At 39.0% G+C, this 12,730-nt stretch overlaps 1 protein-coding gene across 1 annotated transcript; it reads left to right on the top strand.

Moving 5' to 3' along the window:
• The first annotated feature begins 2,243 nt into the window (after nucleotides 1-2,243).
• NAGLU (N-acetyl-alpha-glucosaminidase) lies at nucleotides 2,244-12,413 on the top strand. Its single transcript, XM_026710700.2, has 6 exons — nucleotides 2,244-2,876; nucleotides 4,668-4,815; nucleotides 4,908-5,054; nucleotides 6,012-6,097; nucleotides 6,857-7,113; nucleotides 8,788-12,413. Exons 1-6 carry the CDS (start codon nucleotides 2,356-2,358, stop codon nucleotides 9,975-9,977), a joined length of 2,349 nt encoding a protein of 782 aa, XP_026566485.1. The 5' UTR covers nucleotides 2,244-2,355; the 3' UTR covers nucleotides 9,978-12,413.
• The last annotated feature ends 317 nt before the right edge of the window (nucleotides 12,414-12,730 follow it).

Genomic DNA, 12,730 nt, shown 5'->3' on the forward strand with positions numbered 1-12,730 from the left:
CCTGACAACGCCCTTTCTATCTATGCTGCAAGAGAGTCCAGCCCCACCCTGTATGTGTGGTCATGATGGTCGAGGAAGGGTTATGTTAATTTCTTCTTTATCTTCCAGAGACATATCTGTCAAATACCTTCGCCTAAAAGATGGGTGGGCCAGTTAGGGGCTGGCGTTTTTATAGTGGCAGACTCAGCTTGATGACATCAGAAGGAGGACCTTAACCCATTCCTGGACTCTCTTGAGGCATAGATAGAAAAGGCGTTCTCAGGTAATTATACCAACGCCCAATCTTCTCCCTAGTTCACACAAAGACAAGTGAGGGAAGGAAACATATTCAAATTTGCAAGGTGGATGGGATGGGATAGGATAATTGTCACAATAAAAGTCCTGATCTTTTGGAATACTGCATCCAGTTTTTGTCACCAGAATATGAAAAATATGTTGAGATTTTGGAAAAAGTGCAGAGAAGAGCAACAAAAATAATTAGGAGGCTGGAGGCTTTTAGTGAAAAGGAATAGGAGTGACATTATAGAAGTATTGCAATGTTTGAGGGGCTGCCACAAAAAAGAGGGGGTCAATCTTTTAGAAAGCAAGACAAGGAGGTTTGGAAACTAATCAAGGAGAGAAGCAACCTAGAACTAAGAAATTTTTTGGCAGTGAGAACAATAAACCAGTGGAACAGCTTGCCTTCAGAAGTTGTGGGTGCTCTATCACTGGAGGCTTTTAAAAAGAGACTAGACAGCTGTTTGTCTGAAATGCTTGAATAGAGGTTTGGACTAAGAAGCCCTGTTATTTGTTATTCTATTGGTTTCATAATCTGGTTACCTTGTTGGATGACATCTATTGAGCATTCATAGTTAAAGGCCTTTCTATCTAAACTATTATGCTTCACTTTTCCTGTCCTGTCTTTCACATACCATAGGATATAATGTTCAAAAAGTCCTTGGAATTATTTGAATATTTTATATGAAGAAAATGTGATTCTGTTATTTGCTCACATGAAGCATATATGTTTATTACATATACTTACACATTTCTAATAATTATATCCTTAATTACTGGAGATATTGGTTTGTGTGTTTTGGTTGTTTACTCCTTCTAAACGTTTAAACTTTTTTGATAAAAACAATTCGTGATTGAACTGTTCAGTTTTTGTTTTAATTTGAACATCAATAGGTAATATGGAAGATGTATGATCTACACTAAGAATATCCATAGGTGGAGGCTGTTTTAGTTCAACATAGAACATTGTGTTCCTTGCATACAGAATGGAGTAGTTGCTATGTGTGTCTGAGTTTTAGACATAACACTCAGATTAATTCTAAGAAATAGCAACATCTAAGGCTTGGCACTTGGGCAATTTCTACCACTGAACCTACTGTCATTACTAGAATGAAGTGGTGCTATGTGTTATCTGCTTCTTTGATGTCTCTCACCTCTTATGTTTGAAAACAGCAGTACCTGGCCCTGAAGAAGTAAGGATGGCCGAAGTGTATCAGCCAGCTCTTCACAAGAACTGTGTAGTTGACGTGTCCTACAGTATTGTTATCTTTATAAATAGCTCCCTTTTTTAGTGTTTTTTTTTTGTTATCATTGCATGAACCAGGAGCTTAAAATTTTACAATAAAGCGAAGTTAGTTATGGGGAGAGAAGTTGAATTTTTTCTATGAATGTGTCTTTCCATCATCCTTCAGCAATTCCATGACTATGTTTCAGAATATTTCCTTAGGTTTCAACCAAAAATTGCTATGAAGTTGTCTAACAAAATAACCAGAAGAAAAAAAGGGGGAGCAGCATAACACTGAGCTTGTACCAAACTTGCCATCTTAACATTCAATCACATTTTTTCGAGATTTTTCGTGACTGAAGAAAAAGAAATTCTAAGAATGTTTAGAAGTAATTCTCTTGATTTAAAAACTTTTTTTTTTTAATTCTTAAATGCCTATGTGATAACTACACTGTAGTTACTTAAAAGCAAGAAAAGCACTTGATTTAAATTCTGATTTTGGATTTTCTGCTTTTAAGCTTTTAAAAACAGCTTAGAGAGCCACTTCTGGTGGATGGTTTAATTAGCTTTTCTGCCCTTTTTGGTGGGTTGGAAATATCTTTCGATTTTACATTTCTGTGGTTTCGTTTTTACATTTTTACATTTCTATAACTTTCGATTTTACATTTCTATGGCTTCCGTTGAAAGTTTTGCTAACCCTCCTCTCTCCGCTTCTGCAAAACACCCCAAAATCCAGTTTAATCTGAGGGAACTGTATAGAACGCGCGCGAATTAAAGGAGGCTGGGATTTGGCCACCCAGCAGCGGCTCCCGTGATTGTCGTAGAAGCGTGGCAAGGAAAGCAATTGGACTGCAATGGAGCTGCGGCAGCCATTGGCCAACGTGCTCAGGAGAGATCGCTCTCCGGAACTTCTCTGTGTTGTAGCTTCCCATCAGAGTCCCTTTTCCATGTCGCGTCCGCTGTTGCTTTTGCTTTGGACGGCCGTAGTGGCGGCCGTAGCCGCTGACAATTCCCGGCCTTTGTGGCAATGGGAAGCGATAGCTCGTTTGGCGCCGGAGGCAGAAGAAGCCCGTCAGGCAACAGCGGTGCGGAAACTCCTGGAGCGGCTTCTGGGCCCGAGGGCAGCTTCTGCCTTCGCTGTATCCGTGAACAGGTCTTTGGCCGGGCCTGGAGGTCTCGACACATACCGGCTGAGCTCGGAGACGCCGGGCACGATAAACGTCTCTGGCTCTAGCGGAGTAGCCGCCGCCTCGGGGATCTACCATTACTTGAAGGATTTCTGCGGCTGCCACGTCTCCTGGTCTGGGACGCAGCTCCGACTACCGGAGAGATTGCCCCCTGTCCCCGCAGAGATTATCGTCACCAGCCCCAACAGGTGATTCGACATCGGAAGAGCAGGAAGAAAAAAGGGTCCCCCAACCTCTGCGAAGCTGGAGCTTCGCCTTGAAAATATGAGAAGGCATCTTTAAAGTACGGGCCCCGAGTTCCGCTTCAGATAAATTCACCAGTCTGCCAATTGACCGAAACTTTTGAGCCTGAATCATCAGGTGCCGAAATGAAATTCGCAGAATATGACAAGCAAACTCAATGGGGGAGGCAGATTCACTAAACTAACTTGATAACTGCAGTGATTCACTTAACTGTGGCAAGAAAGGCCGTAAAATAGGGCAAATTATCCTTAAAAGCAGACTTGCTTAGCAACAGAAATTTTGGGGGCAATTGTCATAAATCGAGGACTACCTGTAGTATTGTTGCAGCACCCTAGTCATGTGATCAAAATTTGGGCACTGACCTGAGGTCACATGATCACTACTTGTAACCTGACAAGCAAAATCAATGGGGGACTGCATGACTCACTTAACAACTGCAGTGATTAGCTTAACTGTGGCAAAACAAACATTATAAAATTTCTCACTTAGCAACATAAATTCTGGACTGAAAGGTGGATGTAAGTCGAGGACTATCTGCAGTTGTTTTTATTTTACTACGGAAAAGCCATGCTCCTTAGGTCCCTCTAGGTGGCAGAATTCAAGAGAATGGATTTAAGAGAATGCTCTCTATCTAATCTACCAGAATGGGCAAATACCCTTAGGGAGGGGTGTATGTGTCCCAATAATACCCTGGCTGTAAAGGTGATGAGTAGCACCTTGAATTATGCTCCAAAAGAAACTGAGCCAGTGTAGCTCATGCAGTGTCCTTTACTGATTTCAGAGATCTCCAGGTGCCCTCCTTTTTGTGACAGTCAAAGCAAAAATGGCCATAAATCACTTTTTTCAGTGCTGCTGTAACTTCAAACAGTCACTAGATAAACTGTTGTAAGTCAAGGACTACTTGTAACACTTGAAATAACTAACAATTCACTCCTCATTCATGATGCCCTTGATTGGCTGGCTAAGATAAACTGTCATGTATAATGCTAGGCCACACAAAACAAATGTGGCTAGAATGAAAGGATAACAAGTACAGGCTAATCTCCATCCATTGAGTCATCCTTTTCTACCATGGGCAGCGCTAAAGCCCCATGGTTCATGTGATCTGGCTACCACATTGGATGACTTTTCCAAGTAAACAGATAAAGCCTCAGTTCATTTTGACTTTTTTTCCCCAAAACTACCTAAATGGTTGGTCAATGTGTTCTTTCAGGGTTATCCCCAAATAGTCCAGTGTAGCTCAGAATTCCTGGTGAGCTTCAGCCAAAATACTAACTATGCCTGATGCTATGAACATTTTTCATAACCAGTTAAGATTGGCTAGGTGCTATTTACTTGTAGCCAATTCTTCCCAAATTATAACTTTTAATGTGATAAAAGAGGGAATTTCTTATTCCACGGTGATGTGATTAGAATTCAGGATAGCAGGATAATTCTGCTGACTGCCAGCAGTTCGATTCTCACCGGCTCAAGCTTGACTAGCTTTCCACCCTTCCAAGGTTGGTAAAATGAAGACCCAGATTGTTGTGGGCAATAGAATGATCCTGTAAACCACTTAGAGAAGGCTGTAAAGCATTGTGAGGCAGTTTATAAGTTTAAATGCTATTGCTATTACAATGAGAATCATGCAAGTGTGGTATACAGTATAGAGAATTGATAATTAAAAATGTATGAGGAACAATTCTATTAGCACATTCAATGTATTGTTTATGCATTTATTGTATTTTTCTCCTTAGGTTCCGCTTCTATCAAAATGTCTGCACTTACAGTTATTCCTTCGTGTGGTGGAACTGGGACCGTTGGGAACAAGAGATTGACTGGATGGCCCTCCATGGTATTAACATGGCTCTGGCATTCACCGGGCAGGAAGCCATCTGGCAGCGAGTATGTGTTGTTAAGCATATTATTGTGGCTTGTAACATTTAAAACCAGGATCTTTTTAAAACAACTCTCATGCTCTACTATTGTTTTTCTAGGTGTATTTGTCGCTAGGTCTAAAGCAATCAGAAATTGACGTGTACTTCACTGGCCCTGCTTTCTTAGCTTGGAACCGAATGGGGAATTTGCACACTTGGGCAGGACCATTGCCCTTCTCCTGGCATCAGAAAAAACTAAATTTGCAGGTACCTAGGCTTCATGATACGGAAAGTGTAGCCTTTTGTCTTCTGTCATATTTTCCTTCACGTCTTTTGTGGCAAACTATAGTAGGCGAATGTGGGCTTAGCCTTATATCTGGCCCACTGAGTATTAAAGCACTGAAGCTGAACTAAGTAATCTAGCCCTGTGTTTTTTAGTCTATGTTTCAGGAAAAGATTGGAGGAGACATTCATAGAGATGTAATGCAGAAGAAAACGTGATGTTCAGCACCTGAACTTTCTGAAAGTTACAGTCTTGCATTTATTTGGCAAGAGCCCTTCCTACTGTTTTTAAAAGGCACAAAGATAAACATTATTTATATTAAATATGTTAAAATTAACAGTAATAATATCCTGGTAAACTGATCATAACCAGTCTCATAGACTCATGAGCATTTTGGGTGCTTGTAATATTGCACTCTTATTCTTCCTTCTCTAAACTTAGATTGCCTTACATGGGGATTGATTGTTGCATTGTATCATCAGTTATTGCAGAAAATAATGACTTGTCTGTGGTTGTCAAGCATCATAACTGGTCAAGTGTGGGTTCCTAACCAGTATTCTAGGTTTATCAGCTGATTTAATAAATCAGAGTTATTTGCAATTTATTGCTTTTTTGGATAACATTTTGGAAGCTTTTATAATGAATCGCAGATTAGCATTATTGAAAATTCTGGAAATGAAGAATGGAATAGTCGTTTTAGCTCCATTTAAAAAAAAATTATTTATTTGTATTTCAACTTTATTACATACCATGATTCTGAGTAAAACGGGAATGATCAGAAAATTAGGTCCTAAATCTTGTATCATTTAGCCCACAGAATGCAGAGCTCTTCCTAAAAATGGGCCTTCTTCTGGACCAATTTTATAGGGGTTGTGGGGAACAATATGAACTATTTTGTGGCTTTGCTTCATTGCTCCATCCTGACCCTTTTACCTTTCCAGTACAGGATCCTAGAGAGAATGAGGTCTCTGGGTATATGGACAGTGCTTCCCGCCTTCTCTGGGCATATCCCTCAAGGCATCCTAAGGTAAATTAACAAAATTGGGTTGAGCATATATGAAACTGCCTCAAAGCAGGACTGGCTGTTTTCCATCTGGCCAAGTATTGTCTGCATCATTGTTTCTCATCCTTGACAATTTAAAGATGTATGGACTTCAATTCCAGAATCCTGGAAGTCCATACATTTTAAAGTTGCCACCATTAACTAATGATTAGAAGGCCTACATTTGGAAAGCTGGCCTATACTCACTGGCAGCAGATCCCAAGGTTTTCAGACTTCCTGGAAAAGAAACTTAGGGCTCTACTTTATGGAAAGGATGTACTCATCCACCAAGCAGTGGTCTTTCTCCAAGGGATGAATGACAGGCTAGCCCAAAAAGTAAAGATTTAGTCTAGAAGATGTAGGGCTTTTGGTGGGAGAAAGGCATGAGAACTGTTGAGGGGAGTATTCATGTGAAAGCCAGTACTGAAATAAGAGAGAACTCCTTGCGGGGAAATGGTTCTGTGAAGTGCTTTGAATCCATGCAGAATATATTTCCCTTTACTATTAACCACACCTCTTAACATCTGGGTCCAAAGGTCAGTGGAGAAGATTACACCAGGGACACACGATTTTGAGTGTATTCCTTGCTTTGAAATTTTCTAATATTCTGGGTTCCTGCCATTAAGTATTCTCTTTGCTTGAGCCTAAATCTTCCTGCAGAAGTTTGTAGCACTTAGCACACAACCCAATGAATTTGAAGTTGACTTTGTAAAGTTTCACAATGTTTTTTTCCCCCCATGTTAGAATTTTTCCACAGGTCAATGCCACACAGCTGGGGAACTGGAGCCATTTTGATTGCACATATTCATGTGCTTACCTGTTGTCACCTGAAGACCCCATGTTTCAGGTCATAGGGACCCTCTTTCTAAAGGAACTTATCAAAGAGTTTGGTACAGATCATGTATATAGTGCTGACACCTTCAATGAGATGCGCCCACTTTCATCAAATACCACCTACCTCTCTATGGTCAGCACAGCTGTCTTCCGCTCCATGGCTGAAGGTATGAAGTGACAGGGCCTTTTCTTCCTCCTTGTTTTTACTCTCTTTTTATCCCTGCTCATCTTTAGCCCTAATTTTCTTTTCCTTTCTTTATCTCTGCTCATCTTTAGCTCTTTAGCACATTATCTTTAACTCATTTAGCCATGCATATTGCAAGGATAATGTAAGTGTGGCTTGGTGGCCTAGTAGTGAAGACACTTGCCTGCCATTCGCTTGGTGGCCAAGTAGTGAGTTGGGAGTTCAATCCTAGATAGCAGCAGATGTTTCTCTCCTTGGGTGCAAAGAAAATATATCTGCTATGACCTTCCCATGGTGTCAGGAAGGGCATCTGGCTAGTAAACATTCAGCTTCATCCAATGGAATTACAGAGTCATAAAAAGAGAATTTATATTGCAAGGATAATAGTAGAGCCTCTTCATAATTTCAAATGGTGAGTTAATACCCATAAAGGTTGTGGAAGGTCAGAGGTTTTTTTTTAATAATGTACTAAAATTTATAACTTTTTCTCCCATAAGGAGCTCACTGGCAGTTCACAGTAAGAAGAAATATCCCAATCAATAACATTAAAGCAGTTACCAGCCAAGTTTGCAAATAAACTATTAAAGATATGATGAAAATTAACACAGTTTCCTTAAAAACTATAAGCTTCTTTCACTCCTGGGATGCTGCTATAAAAAAGGCCGTCTCATATTATCACCACACACATCTTCCTTGGTGATTAATTGCAACATTTCTGTAATTTCCGTGTGTGGTAAGATGGTCCTTTCTTTGCTAAATGGCAAATAAACACATCATGTGAATGTTTTTGCCCAGTTACCTAGAGTATGAATCATATGTAAGGATTTGTATTTATTTATTCAAAAGGTATTCAAAGGTAGGTATTCTGTTTCTTGTTGCTGAGATTTTATGAACTTTGTATTTTTTTTTCCTTTTTCTTTTCTTTAAATTGTGTACATATAGAATTGCTACTTTGTTGTCTTGGAATAAGGTATCTTCATATATTCTCGTTGCTCAGAGATATTCTGCATAATTTTGAGTTAGAAATGAAGTACAGCACAAAAAAACATATCAACTCTGATCAAAGGAATTTTGCGTTTATTTAGTGTGGGTGTGTGTATGCATATATGTATGTATGTATATTCTGGGCTATTACTTTTATTCTTGTTAATATCTATATCAGAAAGAAAACCAAGAGATAGTGATTTGTCCACCATTTATCCATCTGGCTAGATGGACAAATAGAGATTTCAATCAAGGCTTCATCAGGTTCAATCCATAAATGCCATCATACTAACTCTCATATTATGTTTACATCTAGTAGATTTACAGCTAGAGGTTTTCAGGCTAAGATTAATTGTATTGCTGTGATTGCAAAATCTTAACAAAACAAAAAAACTGAGAACCAGAAACATTTTCTTCCAAGAGAAATCCAGGGCACAAAATACCATTTTAGGTAGATAAATGAAAAGCATGCAGTATGCCAACAGAATTACAGGTTTGTAAACAGAAACTGAACCTATATTATTATTGTTGTTGTGATGATGATGATGATGTAAACAGAATAAGAAACAGCACAGCAATCCAGGGCTAGAAGGAATAGAGAAGAGTACAGAATAGAAGTAATTGGTTCTGAATTTGTGTTTTTCCCTTCTTTGGACTGTGCCTGTCCTTATAGTTGATCCCCATGCCATATGGCTGATGCAAGGTTGGCTTTTCCAACACCAGAGAGATTTCTGGCAACCTGCTCAAGTTAAAGCCCTTCTTCAAGGTGTACCTCTAGGCAGGATGTTGGTCCTGGACCTGTTCGCTGAATCTAAACCTGTCTACCTCTGGACGGAGTCCTTCTATGGGCAGCCTTTCATTTGGTGTATGCTTCACAACTTCGGTGGGAACCATGGCCTTTTTGGCATGGTGGAAAGCATCAACCAAGGTCCTTTTGAAGCCAGACGTTTTCTCAACTCTACTATGATTGGCATTGGCCTCACCCCTGAAGGTATTGAACAAAATGATGTGATATACGAACTCATAACAGATTTAGGTTGGCTCAAGGAGCCAGTAAATCTACAACAGTGGGTTTCCACATACAGTACAGAGCGCTATGGTGTCAAAAACATGCAAGTAATAAAGGCTTGGCAACTGCTATTCCAGAGTGTCTACAACTGTTCAGGGCCTTGTGTAAATCACAATCACAGCCCCCTTGTTCATCGTCCTTCTTTTCGGATGAACACAGAGGTCTGGTACAATAAGAGTGATGTCTACGAAGCCTGGCAGCTATTTCAAAATACTTCTGGTGAACTGGGCAACAGCAGTACCTTCTGCTATGACCTCGTGGATGTAGTTCGTCAGGTTCTGCAACAGCGAGTAAGTGATTACTATTTGGAAATCAAACAGGCTTTTCAGAAACGTGTGCTGTCACAACTCCTAATTACTGGTGGTGTTCTAATCTATGACCTTTTTCCAGAACTGGACACTCTTCTCTCCAGTGATAGGCGTTTTTTGCTGGGAGGATGGCTAGAAGCTGCCCACAAAATGGCCACCAGCAAAAAAGAGGAACAGTTGTATGACTTTAATGCACGCAACCAGCTGACTCTTTGGGGACCTGATGGCAACATTTTGGACTATGCCAATAAACAGCTTGCAGGACTGATGCTGGACTACTACAGGATGCGTTGGAAGCTTTTCATTATCACCTTGGTGAAGTGCCTCGATTCTGGAACACCTTTTCACCAGGATCAATTTAACCAAGCTATCATCAAAGTAGAAAAGAGATTTATCTACAATGGAAAACAGTATCCATCAAAACCTATTGGCAATACGCTAGACATAGCTACAGAGATATATCTTAAATATTACCCCCTGCCATGAAGTAGAGTCACTTGATGGCATTGTGATGGAGACACTCTGTTCTCAGTATAATTTTGTGGATCATTGATTCCAACTTTGTATTGGTTTACTGAGTCAAAACTTACTCTTGATTTTTTTTAACAGATGTCCCAATGTCCACAAATAGAACTGGAACTATAAGGGAGAAAAGGCCTGGTTTTCAGCTTTTGGAAAAAGAGACACATCAGGCTATGTGCAAAATCATGGAAGTAATACTTCTAATAGGTAGTAACTGAATATGGTTTGTAATCATTGGCAAAAATTCAGCATACGATCTTAGAGGAAAGATAAAAGGCTTTTTTCCCAGTCCAGTTGTGTCAGACTCTAGGAGCTGGTACTTATCCTTGTTTCTTAGCTAAGGGAACCAGCATTGTCCAAAGACATTTCTGTGGTTATGTGGCCAGCATGACTATACATGAAAGGTGCACAGAATGCTGTTACCTTTCCACTGAAGTGGTGCCTATTTACCTACTCGCATTTGTATGCTTTTGGATTGCTAGAGGGGCAGGAGTGGGGCATGTAATGAAAGCTCACCCTGTCACATGACACTTGGGTCTTGAACCCAGGCTGACAAGCTCAGTGTCTTTAATTACTGAGCCATCTTAGAGGTACCTGCCTTTGTTATTCAAATAATTGGAGCATGGCTCCAATTAAGTTCAAAAGTGCGTTCACTGTAGTAGCAGAAATGAGTGCTATTTGTACAGATGGTTACAAAGCCATGTTTGGCTCCTCAAGACAACTATATCCCTACTCAGCCGTCTTCCTCTCTATAGATCGTTCTATGCAACTGATAGTGTAATTTTCCTCCTCTAAGAAAGTGCCTATAGAGGAAATTGCTCTCGATTTATGCAGTACCTGTATAGGCAAAGCCATATTTTGTTGAAAACTCAGTCTAATGAAGAATCACCAAACTAAAAAAGTATAGAGCAATATGTTTTTCTCTTTCCTTTATAACTACAGAGGAAAGTGTAACAACAAAAGAAAAGATGTATAATTGTTTCCAGTGCTTGCTGATCATTTATATGCTGGCTTGTAGGATAATCCTAACCCTCTAGGATTATAGCAATAGTGCTTAGATTATATACTGCTTTATAGTGCTCCTTCCAGGATGCCCTTCAAAATTAATAAGAACAACTTGGAATGCAGAGAAAGGGATTCAGCTAATGTTCTCACTTCACAATTATGGGATTGGCTTATAGAGAACTTTGAGATGAACCAATGTTGCCTCTTCATGGACTTGGAAACTTTAGGGAGAATACCCAAGCTGTTCCCACTAGCTCCCTTCCAGGTATATAAGTCCACAATTCCCATTATTTTCTCTTTATGAAGCATGTGATAATTACATGGTCTAATTAGTCTAATTCATGTAGTTAAGACAATGTCCTCAAACCTCTAGGTTTTATTATTTTCCTCTGGTCATAATCCTTTACGGTGGCTTTCTCTTCCTGAATTACAAAGTTATATTTACACTCACCCAGATTCATAAATCATAAAGTTTATTACCTAGTGATTTCTGGGTTTTATGATTGTACAGGTGTGCCCTCTTGTGGTCAAAGAGGGGCAAAATGAAGACTTGGTGTATTTCAAAGGATATATAGTGAGGCTGTTGGAATCCTATTTGATGGCAAAAAGATGTGATACATCTTTTTCTGTAATTACTTAGCTGTCCTTCTGTAAGTTCAATTCCAGAAAAAAGAAATATTTGGTTTGGAAATATTTGCAGCCACGTAACAATTAAACTTAAAGCATTTTTCTAGCTTCAAATCCAAACTGCTGTGCACATAGAATACATTGCAAAAACGTTGTAGGATTTCAGAACAAAACAAAGCAACAGAAAATGCTAGATATATTAATAGGTAGTTTCCTATATAAGTACAGTCTTGTAATGTATAATTTACAATGCTTTTAAAAATGATTTTTTTGATAAATACTGTTTTCTATTTTTATCTAAAACCTGTATAAATTGCCAAATTTGCTTCAATAATAAAGAACTCTGGGACAGGTTATCCCTAGCACGTTTATTTACTAAGAGCTTCCAAAGACCTGCAAGCTTTCTTAAGAGAGGGTCTCAAGTTGTTTGAATAATAAGGCAAAACTGGAAATAAATCATTTTCCTATAGTTATTGTAATAAAGCATCCATAATGTGCCACAACTATAAATAAGATGCAAAAGCATCAACACCTTCTAGCAAATATATGAAGTATAGTGCACCCAATGTTCTTCTGAATGTAAAAGTGTGATAAATACTGCTTTTAAGCCTAGGGAGCGACCAGAGAATTCCAAACAACTGATTGTGTTTTCCATTTGATTGTATTTTTATTTTATTGCTACCGTAATTACCTTAAGTTTTGTCAAATGGGTAACAATGTATATCTGTAATAAATAAATTAAAAATTGGTTTGAATATAAAGAACGGAGTACTTTGGACTAACTATAGTTTCTTCTGGGGACTGCAGATACCAGGACTCAGTATAAAAGTCTTAAAGATTTGAACTTTTTCTAACTGACAAGTTTGAAGGAAAGTGAGGATAAAGTATCTGTCTAGCTTTGACAAGAAACAATATAGTTGAATTCAGATAGATAGGGTTATATTTAACATTAGGAAGCACTCAGAGAACAATTATGCACAGCCCTAACCAATTATAGAATCTCACTTCTTTCATTGAACCAATAGATAGATGCTTATTACAGATAAAATAGATCCTTTAACACCAACAATATTCTTGGTTACTTA

The sequence above is a fragment of the Pseudonaja textilis genome, chromosome Z (assembly GCF_049901715.1).
Source record: "Pseudonaja textilis isolate UNSWEBS1 chromosome Z, rPseTex1.2, whole genome shotgun sequence".
Classification (NCBI taxonomy): domain Eukaryota; kingdom Metazoa; phylum Chordata; class Lepidosauria; order Squamata; family Elapidae; genus Pseudonaja; species Pseudonaja textilis.